Here is a 23980-nt window from a genome sequence, read left to right on the forward strand (position 1 = left end):
AAAAATCGGAATTGATTACAAAAGGAAGACTAAGATTGCCCTAAATGTCAGGGGTGGACCCAGTGGAAGTTATAGTGCCTCTTACTAATTCTGACATTATGTCATTACGGGTAATTAATGATATTGGCAAAGAGCTTGCAGTAACTATTTAGTAGAAATTAATAACATATAAACAAAAAGCAAATGTAAACAGCTTATAAAAATAACTAATTGGGTTCTTCTAAGTATTGTAAAAAGGATGCTGATTCCGGAGGCATCCACCTTCTGTACTGATGCAAATAAATTGGGTATGACTGGTTATAAGTCTGATAAAACAACTAAGGTGATTAAAAGCCCATTTACCTCAGTTCAAAAATCAGAACTGTGTGCAATCCTTATGGTATTGTTAGATTTTCTTGAATCTCTTAATATAATTACTGACTCTCAATGTGCTGAAACAGTTGTTTTGCATATAGAAACTGCTGAATTTACTCTTCACAACTCAGAGTTAACTACATTATTGATAGAACTATAGCAGGTCATCAGAAGTAGAAACTATCCCTTATATATTACTCATATTCAATCCCATACAAGTTTACCAGGTCCATTGGCACAAGGAAATGAAGAAATTAGCCAATTATTAATAGGAAATGTGTTTGAAGCCTCAAAATTTAATGTAAAACATCATGTTAATGGTAAGGGTTTGAGGAAAAGATTCCCTATCACTTGACAACAAGCCAGAGAAATACTTAATAGGTGTCCTACGTGTCCCTTGTATAATCAAATCCCATTACCTGCTGGAATTAACCCTTCAGGTGCCAAAAGGAATGAAATCTGGCAGACAGATGTGTTTCATTTTGCAGAGTTCGGAAGGCTGAGGTATGTGCATCATACAATTGATACCTATTCAAGTTTTCAATGGGCAACTGCCTTAAGTTCTGTGTAATTACTCATTTATTAGAAATAATGGCAATTATGGGAATCCATGCATAAATTAAGACCTACAATGGTCCTTTATATGTGTCTGTTTAGATGAAAATTTTCTTTACATATTATAATATAAAGCACATTACTGGTGTACCTCACAATACCACAGGGCAAGTAATTGTGGAAAGAGCTAATTATACCTTTAAAAAATGCTTATTAAACAAAAAGAAAGGGTAAGAACCCTTAGGGACAGATTAAATAATGCTCTGATGACTTTAAATTCTCTTAATGTTGGTGATGAAGGGACCACAGCTGCTGAGAGACATTGGACTGTAGAAAAAACTGAGGAACTAGGACAACCACTATTCTATAAATATTTGTCAACTCTGAACTGGACACCAGCAATAGTTTTCAGATGAGGCTGAGGTTATGTTTATGTCTCTATTGGGAGTGAAAAAACATGGTTACCAACGAAACTTATAAAGATTAGTTCTGAACAGGAAAGACCTCTTTGTACTTAAAATCTCACAAGAGAATCTTAAGGGTTACCTGGTCCTTTTAGAATTACATTCTTTCATACAGTTTAGAGATATAATGGCCTCTTCTAGCCTGTTGGTGTACATGCAAGCAGAGCACTCTATAATTTGTACACCTTGCCTGTTCCATATATATACCTATGCTAATAATTTCAAAAATTTGCTTATTTTCAGAGCAAAAATAGAACAATGATGAAGACAAAGCAAGCAGCCTAGGTGATTCAACCTCAAAGACTGCCTCTGGCGCAACGAGCAGGGTGACTTGAATACTGTTTCCTTGAGAAATTATATATTTACAGATATACCTATGCTAATAATTTAAAATTTTGCTTATTTTCAGAGCAAAAAAAAAACAGGACAATAATGAAAACTGAACCTCTGCCTCTGGCACTACTGTTTTCTTCAAGAAATTGCATGCATGTCAAAAGTAAAAAGGGCTAGCCCAAAGAATTGAGCCTAAAAAGATTGGACAAAAACTGATACAGCTTGCTTTTCAAATGCTTGGCCAATAGCCTGTTTTATTCTAAAAGGTACTAAAAAGATTCTTTTTTTACCTTCAGACAACAAAAGGTAATTCTGAAAACATGACACCCCCATTCCCCATAGGCGGGGTAGGGTTTTTTTGTGAGTTATCAATGTTCATTTTTGCCTAAGAGGATTAACTATAAGTTAATAAAAGTTTCATTTTGGGATTTTTTTTCTTCTATCCTTTCTTCTCTCTTATAATTCTATCCCATCTAACACTAGGGGGGAAAGAGATAAGGAGGGGAGGATATAGATTTATAGAATAAAAGGTAGATTATTGAATCTACCAGCCTCAAATATCTTACATTGGTATTGTTGGTTGATGAAAATTTAAGAATGCTATTTTATTCAACTTTTGCTTTATGTATTGTATGTTGTATGTCAATAAAATTTTATATTGTATATTATATGTTAATAGAAACTTAAGGTCGATATGTTCAGCATTTATTTAATATGTTACTCGTGTTCAACTCATTTGAAAAGGTGATGTCTTGGATAAATGGATTGAGCTAGAAATGATCATAATAAGTGAGTTAACCCAGAAGCAGAAAGAATCAAATGGTATATACTCACTTATATCTGCATACTAGCCCAAGGGGCATGTCCCACGAAAGCCTTCACTTACCAGGAAACTGGGACAGAGGGGAAGGCATTCTATTGGGACTCTAAATGAGAGACGCATGGGAGAATAACAAAATAAAAGGATACAGAGGGTCCTAGAAATCTACAAGTAGAACAATATGATAGGCAGATTTGGGCCCAGGGGTCCCACTCAAACTAAGGCACCAGCCAAGGACAATACAGGAGGTAAACTTTAAACCCCTTCCCAGATCTAGCCAATGGTCAGAATATTCTCCACAGTTGAGTGGAGAGTGTGATATGACTTTCTCACGTACTCTGGTGCCTCACATTTGACCATGTCCCCTGGAGGGGGAGACCTGGTGGCACTCAGAGGAAGGACAGCAGGTAGCCAAGAAGAGACTTGATACCCTATGAGAATATATAGGGGGAGGTAATCCCCCTCAGGAACAGTCATAGGGGAGGGGAATAATGGGAAAATGGGGGGGGAGGAATGGGATGATACAAGGGATGGGATAACCATTGAGATGTAACAAGAATAAATTAATAAAAGAAAGAAAGAAAAGGTGATGTTTTATAAAAGCTAAATGTTATAACCTGTTCAGGATGATAGATAAAAGTACGTATGTAGTTACCTATAAATTTTAATAGATACTAAATTACTTAATCACAGAATACATTTTATTTAGTTTCTTGTATACATCTTCAAAGAAGTAGATTGATAATTCTAAGAATAGATAGAAAGATGATCTTCATATACTTCAGAGATCCACAGAATATGGCATTTAATGATTAAATGTTTTTCTGATGGAGAGTGCCATCCTCTCCTGATGGCACCTCCAGTCTACATCAATGAAAATGAGGGCATCAAGAGATGAGGTTGGCATAATAGCCACTGGATGGAGGAACAGCTCTTATCCCTACTGCTGATGACAGACTAATTGTCTGCTATTATCAAGAGTGATTCTTAGAAGGTGATTGTCCAGCTTTTCAGAGACTAGGTGGGCCAGTCTTCCAAGATTCCTGCTTCACAGAACAATTTGTTGGATGTTATGGGCCAGCAGGGCTGAAGACTGAATGCTCCAACAATGGAGAGAATCCAATGACTGTCCAAGTAGTCAGCTCTCTCTGTTCTATCTACATATGGAAGTTGTTCACCTGCACTTCCTTTACATTAGATAATATTTCTTTCTTGGGTCTCTGATGGGATTGAAGACTAGATAGCCACAGTCTTACTATAAGTTTTAGTTTAAGAATTAAAAACACATTTTAGATTGATAATTGTGATTACTAATGAAGATACCTTAGAAAACTTTAGACAACAGGAAAGGACTCTTTTTGAGAGGCTAGTGGAATACTTTCTCCAAGGTTAACAACTACAAAAGGATTAGGTTATGTACTTGATACTTGATGATTCTGTATATATGTATATTTATATATACAGTTCTTAATTATTTTTTAAAATAAAAGGGGGATGTGTGAAAAGAACATGACTGAGACCCAGGTGAAAATAGTCTAAGGGGGGCTTTGCATCATTGACAGACCTCTGACATCCTATTGAGAGAGGAACCTGTGATAGACAGAGAGGAGCCCTTTGGGCCCAGAACACCAATTGGGCAGAGAGATAAGAGAGATACTGATTGCTTCTATCAGGGAGAGATCTGCGTACAGGCCTGGAGATGCTAAGGCATTTACCCCAATGAACAGATACCTGGAAGGTGTCTTGTTCTCCTTAACCTCCTTTCCCTCCTGTTTAAGATAATCTGCTTGTAAGGAAGATACCTTTGTTTAATAATTTCTTAATAAAGTCTAATTGTTAAGGAATCAGAGACAACGTTTTTCTTTATGCCTGTCTTGACTCATGTTTTATTCAGTAGAGAGTTGTTCTGTTTCCAGGTGTTTGTAAGCTTTTTGGTATTTACTTTGTTGTTGATACCAAGCTTTGATTTGTGGTGGTCAGCTAGTATGCAAGGGATTTTTCTTTTATCATTTGGAGATTTGCTTTGTGTTTGATTATGTGGTCAATTTGGGGGAAAGTTTCATGAAGTGCTGAGACAAAATTCTATCCTTTTCTGTTTGGGTGATGTTCTTGAAATAACTAGTTGGCTTCATCTAGTTCCGGCATTTTCCTGTTTAGTTTCTGTCTGAATGGCCATTTTATTGGCAAGAGTTGGGTATTGAAGTCTTCTACTATCACTATGTGAGAGTCAATATGTTTGAAGCTATAGAAGTTTTTCTTTTACAGACTTCGGTGCACTTGGGTTTGGAACATAAATGTTAATGATTAAAATGTCATATGGGTGGTTTTTTCCATTGATAAATATGTGGTGTCTTTCCCATCTCTTCTTATTTCCTTTTCTTAGATGTCTGTATTTTCAGATGTTAAAATTGTGACACCAGCGTGTTTCTTGGGTTCCTTGTCTTGAAATATCTTTTTACATCCCTTTACACTGCGACAATACCTATTCTTGGCTGTAAATTTTGTTTCTTGTATGCAGGGGAAGTATGAATCCTGTTTGTGGAGCCATTCTGTTAGTCTCTGACTCTCTTTTAGAGAATTGATGCTACTGATACTGCAAGATACCAATGAGCAATGAGTATTGATAACTGTTACTTTGTTGTTTGTTTATTTTTGTATGGAGAGCAGAGGTGTTTGCTTTCCTTCTTTTGACCTTGTTAGTCTGGTGTTATTTGTTTTGTAATTTTACCTCTTTACTTTGGAGTTTTCCTTTCAGAACCTTTTGTAGGGATGAATTTGTAGATAAGCATTGCTTCAATTGGGTTTCATCATGGGATGTCTTATTTTCTTTATTTGTGGTGAATGGATATTTTCTTGGGTAAAGCAGTCTGTCTGGGTTAGCGTTTCTTGTCTTTTATAATCTACAGAATGTCCAGGCATTTCTGTCTTTTAGAATCTCCATGAAAAAGTCAAAGTCAAATATAATTTTAAATGGTCTGCATCTATATGTTACTTGGTCTTTTTCTCTCGCAATTTTTAATATTTATTTTTGTTCTCTACATTTTTTTCTTTTGATTATTATATACTGAAGGAAGTTTCTTTTCTGCTACAGCTTATTTGATGACATGTGTGGTTTGTGTGCCTTGATAGGCATTGCGTTCTTTAGGAAATTTTCTTTTACGATTTTGTGGAGAATATTTTCTGTACCTTTGACACAGAATAATATTCCTATTATTCTTAGATATGGTCTTTAAATACTATCCTAGATTTCCTGTGTATTTTCTTATAAAAGTTTTCTAGACATAATAGTTTTGACTGTTGTATCTATTTCTTCTATCATTTCTTCAGTGTCTGATATTTTTCTTCCTTCTTGTTTTATTCTGTTTGTAAAGTATGCCTCTGTGTTTCTTGTTCGAGTTTCTAGATTTTTAATTTAGGGATCTCCATTAGTTCGGATTTTCGTTATTCTATTTCCACTTTTGGGTCTTTACTGTTTAGTTAATTTCCTTCTACTGTTTGTGCTTCCATGACTTTCTTTAAAGGATTCATTCATTTCCTTCTTAATGACTTCTATCCTGTACATAAAGGCTTTTAAGGGACTTTTATTTTTTTGCTTCCAAGATGTTGGTATATTTATGCCCTGATGTGGTAGTGTTGCCGGGATTTATTGGAGACATTGTCCTAGCCATCACTGATTATGTTTTTCTGCTAGAGTCTAACGCATCTGGGATTAGGAAAATTGGAATTCTAGGTGTTGATGTCTGGGGTTTTGGAGGTGGTGTGCATTTTGTTTCTTGTTTTTTGTTTTCTCTGTGGTTATGAGAAGAGTGTGGTAGATGTGTGTTGCCTATAGAAAAATCATCAGTGGTCCTGATAAGAGTTGGCAATGGGGTTCTCAGTAATGTTTATGAGTATTGGTACCAAAGATTTTCAAATAGTTATCAGATGAGGATTATGGAATGGCTTCACAAGAGTGAGGAAAGCATGCTCTTCCACCAGGATCTGCTTAGTCCCTTCAAAATGGGGTGCAGAGAGTGAGGAAAGAGAACAGAAAATGTCTGCTACAGAGTTAGAGGTGAGACTGGGGAATTGGACTTCAATGAATGGAGGAAGAGGTAAGATCCACAGTTAGACTATCTGTTTCCCTGCCCATGATGGCCTGTGTGTTCCCACGTTCCTGTGTGTGGCTGCTGGAGTTGGGAGCTGCGACAAAATGGCGAGCTGAGAGAAAAAAAGTTTGGAGAAGATCTGTGAGATAAACTGGAGATGTGTTCAAGATGGAAGGGAAGGTGTCATATATGCTCTGCTGCAGAGCTGGAAATGAGAGTGTGGGATTATTTGCAGAGCAGAGAGAGAGCTGAAGATCTGAAATTAACCTACCTGCCTCCCTGTCCAGTGGGGTTCATGGGCTCTCAGGAAATACCTCCTGGAGTCATATGTGGGATAGAGCAGTGAGGGGGAAAGGGAGTTTGTAAGAGGTAGATCTGTTGAATCAAGCAGAACTGAAATACCCATGGGGGCAGCTGCCCCATATGGTTTGTTCAGGGCTGAGTTCGAGACTAGGAAATTAGATTTGGAGGAATGAAGGGAGAAGTAAAAATCTGCAATTTCCCCTACCTTCTTTCTTGGCAGAAGTGCTACTTGTGAATTTAGAATCATTATATATGGTGTTGTTTCAGATATATATGTGTATGTATATGTATATATATTATGTATTATATATCTTTTCTATATGACCATTTTATAACATGGTAGTATTTGTATTTTATAATTTAGGAATATTGAATGGTACAGTACTAGTATAAGCTATAAAGTTTATTAAATTTTTATGCTCAGTAATCACTGGTAAGTGAGATATTAAAAATAAGGTTACCATTTTTTTATTTTTTTATTAATTTATTCTTGTTATATCTCAATGTTTATCCCATCTCTTGTATCCTCCCATTCTTCCCTCACCCACCCCCCATTTTCCCATTATTCCCCTCCCCTATGACTGTTCCTGAGGGGGATATGCTGGATATGCTCATAGGGTATCAAGTCTCTTCTTGGCAACCTGCTGTCCTTCCTCTGAGTGCCACCAGGTCTCCCCCTCCAGGGGACATGGTCAAATGTGAGGCACCAGAGTACGTGAGAAAGTCATATCACACTCTCCACTCAACTGTGGAGAATGTTCTAACCGTTGGCTAGATCTAGGTAGGGGCTTAAAGTTTATCACCTGTATTGTCCTTGGCTGGTGCCTTAGTTTGAGCGGGACCCCTGGGCCCAAATCTGCCTATCACAATGTTCTACTTGTAGGTTTCTAGGACCCTCTGGATCCTTCTACTTTACTATTCTCCCTTGCTTCTCTCATCTAGAGTCCCAATAGGATGTCCTCCCCCTCTGTCCCAGTTTCCTGGTAAAGGAAGGCTTTCGTGGGACATGCCCCTTGGGCTAGTATGCAGATATAAGTGAGTATATACCATTTGAGTCTTTCTGCTTCTGGGTTAACTCACACAACAAGAAAATTTGCTCAATCATGTTCATAGCAGCCTTATTCATAATAGCCAGAACATGGAAACAGCCTAAGTGTCCCTCAGTAGAAGAATGGATAAAGAAACTGTGGTACATATACACTATGGAATACTACTCAGCTATTAAAAACAAGGAATTCCCGAAATTTGTCGATAAATGGATTGAGTGAGTTAACTAAGATTGCCATTTTTATTTGATTACTCATAATACATTTTAAGTTGTTCAGTGTAACATAGATGGCCCATCTATTTGCCAAAATCTATGTATATTGTTTGAATATATTATCCCTTCTTATTTGTATAGTCAATATATTTTCTAACTCTTATATTAGTAAGACAAATATTTAAACTATTTTAATTATTTTATTTATATTTTGAAATTATCTTCTTGCTGCTTCCTCTCTCCAGACATCTAGTCTTAAATATGGTATTACAATAATCGATCCTTTACAGAAAGGACCAAGATATGCTGATGTACGCAAGATACTTTTTATGAATATGTTTAAAAACCGTATAGGATAGATTATATCTTATATTTACCCTACTTTTGTGATATAATCAGCAAAGAAAACTTCCTCTTCAGGTTGTTATTTCCTTAAGGATTCCTTCTGTTCTGTTGCCACCGGAGAGCCAAATGGACTGGATTTAATTAGGACTGTCAGAAACCAAAGCCCAGTGGGCCGTTACCAATGCATATATTTAACCTGTAATCATAACTTAACTGTCTGTGCCAATTAAGTTGGTACAATACTGACACTAGCCTCAGGAATAGTGATTACTGCATAGGAAGCAAAAGTTATCTATTGAAGCTGTGTTTGCAGAAAGAACAGCATCTACTATTCTGATTGTGATTCCAGGAAGAGCTGTATGTTATTCCTTAGTGCTAGTATCCAGGTAACCAGAAAGAATTCCTGCTTATGTTCATCTACATTCATTTATTTGAGAAATTTACATTCTGCTCATGTATCATACATGACCAAAAAGTATTGTAGAATTCCCCATCATTTTCTATATTGTATTGAAAAAAGCAAAACTTTCAATAGCCTATATGTTATATATTCTAATATATGACTTACAGTATTATAGTATCCATTGGCAGAAAAGATCTGTTTTTGCATTTTTGGTGTGTTTTGACACTGATGAGAAAATCAAAGCTGATGCTGAAATAATGATCTTATTTATATTTTTATATCAGTCTATAACTATTTAAAATACACAATGTAGAATATCACACTGTAAAAGCAAATAATTATATCAGTTTATCATTAAAGAGCTTATAGTCCTGTATAAATATGCCTTATGTTCCCATATATATGCACATATATTTATATGTATTGATATATTTAATATAAATATATTAAAGTCTCAAAAGTATAAGGAGTATTAAATTCAGTTTCAAGATTCTACTTGGAACATGCATATTTTTCATACAATTAAAACAATACATATGCATTGTTTTATTTCTTGTTTAATTTATTAATTAATGATAGATGGTCAAATATTTAATCATGATATATACTATGTAACACATATTGATAACAAATTGCTATGTCCTAATGGTTATTAAAATTGTCTCAAACTACATTTAAGAAATTATTTTTCTCTAGTTAGTTTTGTTATTTTTTAATTACAATTTTTATTTGTGTTTCTGAGTGTGTATGTGTTTGTGTGTTTGTGTGCATGTCTGTGTATGAATGTGGGTATGTATTTGCCATGGTGTACTTGTGGAGGTTAGAAAGCACCTTTTGGATGTTGGTTCTCTTCTTATACCATGTGGGTATCAGGGTTCAAACCCTGGATGTCAAGCTTTATATAAAGCACCTATTCCTGCTAAGCCATCCTATCAATCATGAACTTGTTAATTCTTGTCGCTAACTATATATCGAAATTACTTTAATTGCTAGCTATTTTGTTGCATGTATGTGAGAATGTTAGCATTGTTCAGCTACATAGAGATGTTTACATTTTTTGTCTTTTATACATACAAGATTCTAAAGTAGAATTTTAGTCCGTGTGGCTTACCTTGAAAATGAGGTTATATATTCAAGGATTCTCTATCATTATTTCATTTTCCAAACATTATTTCCTTCATATTATGAAACTGGAAAGTAGTATATCATTTTCATGTCATTAACAAATTATAAAATTATGATAGGTGCCTCATATATAAAGCTCTGTTTTTTAAGATACTTGCAATGCTCCCATAAAGACTGATGGTGAGTCACAGTCCTGAATATTAAAACACAAATCATTTTATATAATAATTTCATATTTTGCATACACAAAGCAAGTAATGATACAAAATTAAAATAATGTACATCTAACTTGAAACATTATTGATATTAGTTCTATTTATTTACTTCTATGTTATGAGTCATTTTGTTTGATTTGAGGGGCTGGATTCAGAATTTGGAAATTTTTCTGTCATAAATATGTTTTACATAATTACTATCTAGTGTTTAAATGAGGGAAAAAAACAAAACATTCAACAATTTTAGTAAAACGAAGAAGAGAGCAGAAAAAAAAACAAAATAAATGATATGACAAGAAAGTGAAGAGGGAAATCAAGATTTAGAGTTACTTCAAAAGTGAACATTTTTCTATAGTGAAGTACCCTTGGTAAACATTTTTTATGTCTTAATGCCTGTTCTTTCCCACAAGTCTCCTAGACAACATGGAATCCACAAATGAAACACATACAATAGAATTCCTGCTCTTGGGACTTTCAGATGATCCAGAATTGCAGCCCATTCTCTTTGGACTGTTCCTGTTTATGTACCTGGTCACATTTATTGGGAACATACTCATCACCCTGACCATCAGTTCAGATTCCCATCTCCATACCCCCATGTACATTTTTCTATCCAACTTATCCTTGGCTGACATTTGTATAAGCTCAACCACAGTCCCAAAGATGCTCTTGAACATCCAAACACAGGATTAGAGAATAACTTACACAGGCTGCCTCACTCAGGCCTGCTTTGTCTTGCTTTTTGCTGGATTAGAAAATTGTTTGCTGGCAGCAATGGCCTATGACCGTTATGTGGCCATTTGTCATCCTCTGCGGTACACAGTCATCATGAACTCACACTTCTGTAATCTACTTATTCTGGTTTCCCTGGTCATTAGTGTTGTCAATGCACTACTGCTCAGTCTCACGGTGCTGAAGCTGACTTTCTGCACAGACCTGGAAATCCCCCACTTCTTCTGTGAACTTGCTCAGATCATAAAGCTTGCCTGTTCAGACACCCTTATCAATAATATATTGATTTATATTGCAGCTTTATTATTTGGTGGAATTCCTTTTCTTGGAATTTTTCTGTCTTATACTGAAATTGTCTCCTCTGTTTTGAAAATCCCATCAGGGCAAGGAAGGTATAAAGCCTTTTCCACCTGTGGGTCTCACCTGTCAGTAGCTTCATTGTTTTATGGGACAGGTTTAGGAGTGTACATTAGCTCTGCAGTTACTGAATCACCCAGGAAGACAGCAGTGGCTTCAGTGATGTATTCTATAGTTACTCAGATGCTGAACCCCTTTATCTACAGCCTGAGAAACAGAGACATGAAGGAAGCTTTGAGAAAACTCATTGGTAGAATAGCTTCCCGTATATAATGTCTTATCCTCTCTGAGTATGAATTTATTTATTAGAGTTACGTCATAGTGGCTGGATTTTGAGGGATTCAGAATGACTATATTTTATTTATTTATTTTCGCCAATGCTTTTAAATGAACAGGTAACATAATGTCTTGCAAGACCTGTGTGTGTGTGTGTGTGTGTGTGTGTGTGTGTGTGTGTGTGCGCGCTCGTGCACACACACGCACACGCGTGCACGCGAGCGCTCATGTGCACACGCACGCACAAACACACAAACCCATTATATTTGTATTGCCAACCTAAACTTGGGTGTTTATCCAAATCCACTAGCTGGTTATATATTGTGACAATCTCTGGAAAAAAATTCTAGGCTCTGCCTGAATTTATTTTACTTCAGTGCTACTAAATCTTTCTGAGCTACAGGCCTAAGGCACGTAAAGTTTTCTCCTTTGGGGAAAATACATACTAGTAACTTTTATAATGGTTTTCCTATTATCTATGTTTTTAGAATTTCGTATGTGTAAAAATAAAACAATTTATTTATTAATATATCATAAGTATTTTCAAGCATCAGCATCAAAATTCAACAAGTTTATTTCATGTGTGAAATGCATCAGAAAATTTTTTGTCTGTGAGTCTTGTTTTGCATGTACTTCATTGTAAACAAAAGACACACAGATATTTTACTTTAAAATATGCTTTAGTTTATCAGTGTTATTGTTAAGAATTCACACCTCATAGGTCTTTTTGTCAAATTCCTGATTCCTTTAATAAAAGCATTTATAGTTTTGTCTTAAATATGAGGCATGTGATAGCACAGTGTATGCTGTATACCAAGTCTCATTTATACCAAAAATTGTGCACAATGCAGATCATAACTTAATATTAGTAACAGTAATAATATTAACAGAAAATGTAAATGAGCATAAAATGATACCTGCACACATATATCAACGGGCAATGGCAATCCCTAAAATGAAACAGGATGCTGCCAATGTGTGATTGATAATGGGAAATATGTTATATGAACACAATGTATTTGATAAGAAACTTTTCTGGATACTGAAGAATTGCAGAACACACACACAAACACACACACACACACACACACACACACACACACACACACACACACACTTACTCATGCCTGATATGGCACCCATAATGAAAGTTATTTTTGAGGAAGATTGGTGAACCAGTAAGTTTCTATTGTGATCTCTAACAGGTGGATAGTTGAGTAGCTATTTATAGGCATAAGTATGACTCAACAAAGCAGCCACACTAAAATCCATTGCAGCACACATAAATACTCATGAAACCCACAACCCCAAGCTCACTATATGATTTGAAAGAAACATCATAGTCCTGAGAATAGATGTTTCAGAGTCTACACACCCAACAGCTGTTTTCTTCTTCAATAACCCTGAGGCAGATCTTCTGAATTTTGCAAATTTGAGGCTTTCCAGACATGGGAAGCTTGCTTTCTTCCACAGCCTCAGCAGTCTCCCCACCCCAAATAGAAGAGAAGTTTCAATGCAGAGGAAACTACTATACAATATAACAGAGAATCACTTACTGTGAAAGCCGTCTGAAAAAACATGAATACCACTGCAAAACATATGGGAAGTAAAGCAGGGAAAACACAGAAAAGTAGTATTTCTGCTTTTTTATGGTAAGGTTTGTAAAAGTGACCTGAACACATAATGGAAAAATATAAGAAAGGTTAGACGGTGTGGAAGAATACAATAAGTGCAGGTGCCTGGATTTGAACAGTGTGCGTGGTCTTTCCTCGTAGAAATGTACAAAATTTCTTTTGTATATGGAAAACATAAATGCTAATTTTAAAACTACAAACAAAGCCTTTCTAAAATTAAATTCTTCTGCAGCCCATTCTGAGTGGCTACATCTACTAAGCGCTTTTGTACCCAAGTCTCAAGAAACATTGTGGAGGAGGAGTCAAAAGTATTTGAGTGAGGAAATCTGAGAGTTTGCTCTAATATCAAACACTTTGTGCATGACATCTCACAAACAGACTGTCAATTTACGAGCTGAACAAGAACAAAAAGAACAGACATGCCAACTTGGATGGGAAAAATCCATAAAGTATCAACTCTATGTAAAAGACTACATCAAAGTTAGAAATGGAGGGAGTGGGAGGAATATTTTTCTCCAGGAAAAAAAAAATACTAGCTGATTATTTAACCAATTGTTCATCCCTGAAAACACACACAATTAACATTATATAGACTGAGCAGTTTATATTCAGGAATATATGTGTATATTCAAATACATATATTCATGCAATAACAATATAATGAGAAGCTTTGAATTTGAGAGGGATAAAAAAAGAATATGTGTGAAAGCTTGGAGGGAAGAAATAGGAGAAAAATATTTTAATTAAATTAAAATATCAAAACCTTTAAAAATAAAGTAAAGAAGTCCAGCAATAAAGACATAAAATTTCTAAAAAGGTTGGGCTTTTTCTGGTATGTACCTAAAGATGGCTGTAGCAATGGCAGAGTATGAATCCTGGCATTCAGAGTAAAAGAGAGAGAGAGAGAGAGAGAGAGAGAGAGAGAGAGAGAGAGGGAGAGAGAGAGAATGAAAAAACACATAGGAAAATTAGATTCTGTGTACTGTAATGGGTGACAAATAGCCACAAAATAATCAGAAGCCATAGGGATTGATGCACTGTCTCATTTGATAAAGGGCTTAACGTAACAGCATGTGTCTTCTCTCTAGCATCAAAAGCTAAGGACATAATATTTCTTGTTGCTTCTAGTGAATTGTATAAACACACACACACACACACACACACACACACACACACACACACACACATACATACAATCTTCCATCCATACACATATATTTACCCAATAACATTCCAATACTTTGAATAATTTTCTTTGCCAAAGTTAACATTTTGTTAAAATTCTACTTCACCTGTCAAAATTGTACTTCATCAGTTTAATTAAGATAGCATTGTCAATATATGAAATAAATGAGCACACTTGTCATAAGGCATTCTTTTGTGAACTGACATAAGTAATTTAAGAGGAAAGCAAGATGTAGACCCATCATTTTTTGTTTTGTTTTTCAAGACAGGGTTTCCCTGTGTAGCCTTGGCTGTCCTGGACTAACTTTGTAAACAAGGCTGGCCTCAAACTCACCTACATTCAGGGTTTTTTGTTTGTATGTTTGTTTTTCAAGACAGTTTTCTCTGTGTAGTCTTGGACAGTCCTGGACTCTGTAGACCAGGCTGTCCTTGAACTCATAGAGATCTGCCTGCCTCTGCCTCTTAGAGCTGGGATTAAAGGCATGTGCCACCATGCCTGGCTTACATTCAGCTTTTTGACATGAATATACATTAAATATAGGAAATAACATGTATATAAACACTTAATAATTATTCTACAAATTACCAAAAGTACCAATATTAAATATTAATATGGAATTTTCCTAGTTCTACCCTACATTAAAAATAACTGTAATGATGCTTAGCCTAATGTGGAGTTCTCTGAATTTATCATTAAAACCACAAAAATGCTTTATTTGTTATGCATAAATATGCAAATATCATAGCAGTCATTATTTTACAAGGAGAGATGCACAGCTGCTGCCTATTCTTTACTTCTAAATACACTATACATGTATAAATTTAATTATATTTTCATACATGAATAACATTGTTAGTATTCATCCTCAGTTATCCTGCCATATATACCCTGATCAAAAACTGTCTCCCTTTCTCTACTTAAATTTAATCTTTCATTACTTTTATGACTGACAGTATTCCTATAATAAAAATGTCATTCAGACTCAAATATCATAATATCTCTGCTCTTTTCTGGGAATAAACCCTATGTTCATCTCCACATATCATAATTTTTGTAAGAGTATATGAAATGATGTTTAGAGATCCAAAGTATAGCCTGGGTTATCTTATATGTATATTACATCTTAGATGTATCGTTTTGTCCCAGCATGTGATGTAGTGTTTCCTTAAGAAAACTATTATTCACAAGTGAGGAACACTACAATACAAGCTATTATTTCCATGATCATAATTTCCATGACCATAATTTGGTGTGACACTAATGTAAGCCCTATTGTATAGAATAAATTGGCCAAATGGTTTACACACCTCAGTTTGCATGGTCATGCTTTTATAGAACAACTGGACCATCTATTAAAAAGCTGTGTCTTAGGAAGAAATGTCTTTGGGTAGGAATCAGAGAATCCCTAATTCCTAAAACTGTGCATTCAAAAATTCTCAAGTACTAATCATGAGTGAAGGGCTTTACACCTTCAATATATGACAGAGTATTTATTCATCTTTGATAAATAGTTGCAGCTGACATGACAAAGACATTTAGCACAAAACAATTTAAAGACACTTAAATAACGTAAAATGTGAATTTATAAAATAATAAACCCAATCTGGGTGGGTGGTAGCATGATGTCTTAAAGACTGCTTTCCTGAAAAATTTAAGTCATTATTTATTAACTATGAAATTTCTGCTAGTGTGGATCATAGTTTTCCTATGAGGTGTAACCAAAGTATAATTAAGTATGAGATCTGCTTCATCTAGTTTTTATATATAAACTTGATCTTTTATAAGCCTCTAATTTACATGAATGCAATTAACTTGCACTTTTAAGAAACACATTAGTGAAAGTTTAGTTTTAAAAAACCCTCATCTGCCATCTTCCTTGCCTCAAAGGAACCATAAAAATGAAATGAATCTTGAATGGAATTATTTGTGGAGCATCACATAGCTGGAAAATAAACACCACTGTTATACTTAATTACCAAACAGAAATATGCTTAAACTTAAAACACTACTGTTATACTTAATTACCAAATAAAAATATGCTTAATCTTCTAACTAAAAATGTTTTATTCCTTTATCCTTTCTCTCATTTTTATTATGCTAATTTTCTCCATTAATTAATTAATTTATATTTTTTATTAATTTATTCTTGTTACATCTCAATGGTTATCCCATCCCTTGTATCCTCCCATTCCTCCCCCCCCCCATTTTCCCATTACTCCCCTCCCCTATGACTGTTCCTGAGGGGGATTACCTCCCCCTATATATTCTCATAGGGTATCAAGTCTCTTCTTGGCCACCTGTTGTCCTTCCTCTGAGTGCCACCAGGTCTCCCCCTCCAGGGGACATGGTCAAATGTGAGGCACCATAGTACGTGAGAAAGTCATATCACACTCTCCACTCAACTGTGGAGAATATTCTGACCATTGGCTAGATCTGGGTAGGGGTTTAAGGTTTACCTCCTGTATTGTCCTTGGATGGTGCCTTAGTTTAAGCGGGACCCCTGGGCCCAAATCTGCCTATCATATTGTTCTACTTGTAGATTTCTAGGACCCTCTGAATCCTTTTATTTTGCTATTCTCCCATGCGTCTCTCATTTAGAGTCCCAATAGGATGCCTTCCCCAAGCAACACCACATGCTGGTGAGGATGTGGGGAGAGAGGAACACTCCTTCATTGCTGGTGGGAATGCAAACTAGTACAGCCACTTTGGAAATCTATCTGGTGCTATCTCAGAAAAATGGGAATGGGGCTTCCTCAAGACCCAGCTATTCTACTCTTTGGAATATACCCAGAAGATGCTCCAGCATACAACAAGAAAATTTGCTCAACCATGTTCATAGCAGCCTTATTCATAATAGCCAGAACATGGAAACAGCCTAAGTGTCCCTCAGTAGAAGAGCGGATAAAGAAACTGTGGTACATATACACTATGGAATACTACTCAGCTATTAAAAACAAGGAATTCCCGAAATTTGTGGATAAATGTATTGAGCTAGAAATGATCATAATGAGTGAGTTAACCCAGAAGCAGAAAGAATCAAATGGCATAATTAATTTATTTATTCAACTTACATCCTGACTACAGCCCTCCTTCATGCACTCCTCCCATTCTCCCTCTCACACACCACTCCCTTCAATTATCTTTTCCCTTTTCCTCTGGGTTGGGAGAGGTCCCCCATGCCTACCAACCATCCCTGACACATTAGAGTACAAAGTTCTCTCTCACTGAAGCCAAACAAGACAGCCTAGTTACAGGACTCGAATCCTAAGGCAAACATGAGAGTCACAGAGGGCTCAGTTATGGTGAGACCCACATGAAGACCAAGCTACACATATGCTAACTATGTCCAGAAGGCCTGGGACCAATCCATGCATGCTCTTTGGTTAAATGTACAGAGGATAATTGAAAAATATATTTATTAATTAATATAAAATATAATATTTGAATATAAGACTTAAAAGTAAGCCTATGTTAAGAACTAGACAGTCACTAACAGTGTCTATTAAAATCAGCTTAATTTAATTTAAACTAAATTAATTACAAACTGAAGTGTCCTCACACTATACAAATTTTAAATGCCTAACATTCTTGAATAGTGAGTACTGGTATGACCATATTCACATAAATGCAGAATATTTGCATTATCAATGAATGTTCTCTTGGTATTGTATTAATCTTATTGTTCAGAGAATTTACATGTTGATCTTCTTTTATTTTTCTACATTTCACAGCTTCAGTGAGGCACAGTCAACTTTAGCTCAAATTTATTAGGTAGGAAATAACAGAAATAGCCTATGTGTATATTTAAATAAACACTAGTAAAATTACATTATTTTAATTATCTTTACATGTTATTTTTATTTTTGTTTTAAATGTATGTTATTTATACATTTAATTTTTTCATTGGTATAGAAAGAAATATGCTAGGACAACTTATCCATTCATTTTTTGAAGTGCTTAATGATAGTGTTAGTTGTTCTGGTTCTCCAATATTTTTCTCATTTTGTTTCTCTAAACTCAACTTACGAAGATGGTAAGACCACAGAAAATATAAGATGTCTCATGGCTTGCTTCATTTCTCTGTTCCTCAAACTGTATATAAAAGGGTTCAGCATTTGGGGGACTACAATATACATCATAGAAAAGACTACATTCTTAACAGAAGAGTCAGAAACTGCAGAACTCATATATACCCCAAAAGCTGTCCCATAGAATAATAGCACAACTGAGAGATGAGAGCCACAAGTGGAAAAGGCTTTATTCCTTCCCTGAACTGATGAGATCTTAAGAATAGAAGCCACAATTTGAACATAAGAGAAAATAATCCCAGCAAGAGGAACACCAGCAAATGCACTAGTAACTGTATAAATAAGTAGGGTGTTGATGAAAGTATCAGAGCAGGCAAGCTTGATGACTTGAACAAGTTCACAGAAGAAGTGCAGGATATTCCAGTTTGTGCAGAAAGATAGCTTAAGCAACATCAGACTATGCAGTAGAGCATTCATGGTACTTATGAGAAGTGAAAGTAAAACCAGCAAAACACATAGGCAAGGGTTCATGATAACTGTGTACCTCAGGGGATGACCTATGGCCAAGTAGCGGTCATAGGCCATCACAGCAAGCAGACAACTTTCTAGGCCACCAAAAATCAAGACAAAGCAAGCCTGGGACAGGCAGCCTATGTACGTGATGCTCGGATCCTGTGTTTGTATGTTCACTAGCATCTTTGGGATTATTGTTGTGCTTATGCAAATGTCAGTCATGGACAGATTGGCAATAAAAAAGTACATGGGTGTATGGAGGTGGGACTCAAAGCTTACAGCCAGGATAATGAGAAGGTTTCCAATGATGGTAACAAAATACATAGACAGAAACAAGCTGAAGATATATGACTCAACATCCGGAGAATATGTCAGTCCAATGAGAAAGAATTCATAAATGTCTGATTGGTTTGAGTATTCCATCTTGTTTATGGATATTACCAAAAGGAAGAGGTATAAATAATTTGAATTTTGTTGAGGAATGATATTGTTTCATTAATGTATGGTGGGTGTGAATATTACTGTAATATTTTGTATTTAGTTTTCATAAATAATTTGCAATGACCTTACTAATATATTTTCATAAGTAATGTCACTGAGTTTGTTATATCCAAATCTTGAGAACTTGTACTTTAAATTTTTTAAGCTGCCTTATTTATAGTATATACTGCATTAGTAGTTGAATTCTATCATGCACTTCCCCTCCACTCCTCTTTTTCATTATTTCTCACACTTCAGTTCTCTTCAAAAAATATTGAAACTTCTGAAAATATGATACTATTACAAAAAGTAAGGCTTGCTATTTCTTTGAGAATTCTTCCATATCTAGAAAAGAAAAATCACAAAGCATGTAGTAAGCTTATATCTGTAAAACAATGAGCCCCAATATTGGCATGCTTCAGAATTTTCTGAACTAACTGTCCAATTACAGATGAATCAGTTCATTCTGTCAATTCTGTTGACACGTGGGTGTATTTCATAACCACAAGGGACACAAATAGAAAAATTAATGAGTCTAAATCAAGTGCATTCTGATTTAAATCTATGTGCAGTATTTACTCAAGATATGACTGATTTAGTGTTCCAAAATGACAATAACTCACATTAGTTATTTTTGTGGCTATTGTAAAACACCATGACCAAAACAACATATAGAACCAAATATTTACTTTGAATTTAAGATTCAATAGTGATAAAAGTCCATCATGGTCAGGGATAGAGAAAAAACATGACAGAAAATATCAGGTATGTTGGCATGAATATTGAACTGATAGATCACATATTCAACTACAACCAGGAGGAAGAAAGAACCAACTGAATTGGGGAGAGCTTATTTCTTCAAATATAACTAATACCCCCTTTCTCTCTCTCTCTCTCTCTCTCTCTCTCTCTCTCTCTCTCTCTCTCTCTTTCTCTCTCTCTCTCATCTCTCTCTCTCTCTCTCTGTGTGTGTGCATGTGTGTATGTATGTGTGTGCATGTGTGCGTGTGTGCATGTGTGTGCGTGTGTCTGCCTGCCTGCCTGCCTATCTATCTGTTTATCTGTCTCTGTCTCTCTGTACGTGGGACATATTGTAAGAGTAATAGATACAAAGAAAGAAATAACATTTCAAATTCAATTAATGCAAATCTTATATAAGAACACATTTTATGACACCACTTCTCATAATATTCTATATGTTGAAAAGTAAGGACTCACTTTTTACTCCAATATTTAGTTATCTGGATATATGATAACAAGAATAAATATGTTATTTAACTACTATATTAGACATATTTAAATAAAGATCATAAATTGTTAAAATAGGAAGCATACATTATAAATAGATTAATTTTTTTGAACAGGTACAGGTCAATATGTTTTCATTTGGTTTATGGCTTCATCATAGAAATTGCAAAATTAGCTACATACACCATTGTCCTTGTTTTAGTTTTATTTTAAAACTAATACAGTTGGACTTGAAATTCTACCTTCTCATCTACTTGGAGAAACCTTATATATCCCCCTTACTTGGGGAAATTGACCATACTGCCATTTTATAAGTCATTTCATACAACTAATTATGTTTAATAATGTTGTTCTAAAAATAATTCTGAATTCTATTGCATTTTTAACATTTTATTTAAACTGAAACCATCTCAATCTTCCATAAATGGAATACTTAATACATGATAATATATTTAGAAACCTTTCATTATTTGTGTCCTGTAATGGCACCATACACTTCCATGCTATATTTCTTAAATTGTGATGTATACTAGAAATACAACCAAAATATTATAAAAGCTATCATATCAAATATGATATTATCTTAGGATGAGCAAAAGAAAATAAACGTGAAGGACACTAAGGAGTTAATGAGTCAATGGTTGCTATTTTCTTGCTTCATATAATGATACATGACCTAGAGCAAAATTGCAAGATTGATTAATTTTGGAACTAGATAAGCTGTAATTTTATTTGCTACCAGAATTTTTCACATTTCTCATCTTAGTACCATTTCTTTTCTAATTTATGTTTAATTAGTTCAGAATGGAAAGTGATGAGAAAACATGATGCCAAACTTGTTTTTAGTAGTCTCCATTCTATTTTACTTTGATTGCTTCCTGCACTCACAACTTTTCAACAACTTTTCTTGTCCAAATAATTGGCAATTCCAATTGGATTAAATCTTAAAGGAAAGAACGATTTGTGTTTATTTTTCAGCAAGAAGCCTCAAGTTAGAAAAAAATCTAATGAACTTTAAGCAATATTGAATGCCTCACAAGGGCAAAGATATAACCTTGAAACCAGTCTTTTGTAGTAGTAAAACTCAATCCTGAAGTGTTGATTCCTGGTTTTCCAGGTGGCAGATTATGGCTCTATCCTAGTCACCTCCAAGTCTGCTAAATCTGAGGAGGCACCTAAATGGTTTCCATTGTTACTGTGAGTTACACTGTCTGTGATGCACCTGTTCAAAGGGTTTGATACTTTTAAGTGAAATAGGAAGACTGACCATCTAGATTTTCACCAGGATATTCTAAGTATATCTACATGGTACTCTAAACTTTTTGTGAAAAGCCGTATTTAAAAAACAGAAAAGACAAGAGAAGTTACTCACAGTCATAGTATGATGTTCTTCTTAGAATCCATATGGTGAAGACATTGCCTTCTAACCCTCAAAATGTGACTACAGCTGTAAAGAATTTCTGAGGGAAGAAATTATTTTAGAATGAAGACTTACATATAGTGTTACTCCATTTGTACTAATGTCTATGTAATCAGAAAAAAATAGGACTGGGGAGAGGGCGATGGAAGGCAAGAGACATTAAAATATACATCTAAATATCAGAAGAAATAAACTACAGTGACATTTTATCTTGTAAGCAGATGAATGAGAGAAGAAATATTAAGTACTCCAGGCATGTAGGTTATAGAAATATTCCTCTAAAAAAAACTAGCAACCTAATACAAACATCAAAACCTTATTTAGTGCCATGACAAATAATTTCAAAAGCATCAGAATAATTTTTAAAAATTATAATGATTGAAAAACGGTAGATTTCTGCTCAGCAAAAATATGTCCTGCCCTAATGAGCACTATTAAGACTATAGTAATAAAACCAACATTGGCTTGTTTCAGGGAATAATTAATGATGAATAATGAGGAAAAGGACCATCTGTACACTATATTTGTCACAAAGTCCTAGAAAGACTTCTTCATAGTACTTTATGAACATTTGATCTCAGAAATGATATACTAAATATTTATACATTTTCTAAAATGAATATCAAAAAGTCAAAGCATATCACAGTGAAAATCTCCTTTGTATATGACAAATGAAGAAAGTTTTACTGATAAAGTACAAGCTGTCTAAATATTTCAAAATGATTTTTAAATACTGAAATAGTTCTATTTATGTAAATAATGAAGCAGAACAGAATTCAGTGAATGAGAACACTAACAAAAGATAATACAATATTCCAGAGAAAATCGCTGCTAATATATTTATAGGAGGGTTACAGGGCATTTTATCAAGCCCAGACTAACTACAACACTTCTGCCATAGCCTCTTTAGTGATAGCATTTCAGTTATAAGCTATGTGATTGGTATTAATTTCTTAAAGCCTATTACTATACATGATATAGGCCACTGGGCAGTATCTACTGTTTTTATTTTGTTAAACAGCCTTGCTGTGAAATTGCCTTCAACATATTTTCTGTTTATCATCATAAATGTGGTTGCTCACAACATCATCTAAGGAATCTTCCCTTCATTATGGAAAACAGTCAATGACAAGATGCCCAAATGCTCTGACAGCTGAGAATAAGAGACTTAGTGCTCATCTCTAATTAAAATGCATATATTAAACCCATAAAATCCCAGATTCAAAGGACATTACAGGAGAAGAGGAAGAATGAAATTAGGAGGCACAGAAGGAGGAAGTCATATAAAAGGTGGTTTTCTGGAAAGAACATGATTATAACATGCAGGAACTCACACCAGTTATGGTTACCTATAGACGATCAAGTCAAAAATGCTCTTTACTGTATGAGATCGATGATATTTGTAGCTAATTCCTATTTAGGAATCACTGACAAATAATAGTTTCTATGGGAGAGAGTACAATTCTCCTAGGAGAATATGGTCACTAGTAGATATATCATCCTCCAGTTCATTTTCTCACATATAGGCTCCACAGATATAGGGCAGCATTAGTTGAACTTAATGGGTTATTCCCCAAATCCCAGCATGAATGAAGAAAGAGATTATGAAGTTTTACCTCTAGCTAAGGAACTATTCATATTCATATTCAACAGTCACTTGGGAAAGACAATCAACTTGGGGATGTGCCCTCCAAGAGGCCACTTACATTTCAGTAGATGAACTCATTAGGATATAGGCAACTCTAAGTGAACTGAGCAAATAAAAAATAGAGCACATGAAGTTGAAGAGGAGAAAGTAGAGCAACATGAGAAAATGAGAATATAGGAAAGGGGTAGGTTT

At 34.9% G+C, this 23980-nt stretch overlaps 2 protein-coding genes across 2 annotated transcripts; one reads left to right on the forward strand and one right to left on the reverse strand.

Moving 5' to 3' along the window:
* Positions 1-10686: 10686 nt before the first annotated feature.
* Positions 10687-11628, forward strand: LOC127197967 (olfactory receptor 7G2-like). The gene is given in 1 exon segment (XM_051155776.1): positions 10687-11628. A coding segment is annotated over 1 exon segment (939 nt). The 5' UTR covers positions 10687-10689.
* A 6845-nt stretch (positions 11629-18473) lies between these two features.
* LOC127197968 (olfactory receptor 7G2-like) lies at positions 18474-19439 on the reverse strand. The gene has a single exon (XM_051155777.1). It carries the CDS (start codon positions 19413-19415, stop codon positions 18474-18476), a length of 942 nt encoding a protein of 313 aa, XP_051011734.1. The 5' UTR covers positions 19416-19439.
* Positions 19440-23980: the final 4541 nt, after the last annotated feature.

Source organism: Acomys russatus, chromosome 14, assembly GCF_903995435.1.
Source record: "Acomys russatus chromosome 14, mAcoRus1.1, whole genome shotgun sequence".
Taxonomy (NCBI): Eukaryota; Metazoa; Chordata; class Mammalia; order Rodentia; family Muridae; genus Acomys; species Acomys russatus.

Bases quoted from the DNA above. Each gene is read 5' to 3' on its own strand.
- LOC127197968 (XM_051155777.1), bottom strand. From the start codon at position 19,415: ATGGAATACTCAAACCAATCAGACATTTATGAATTCTTTCTCATTGGA.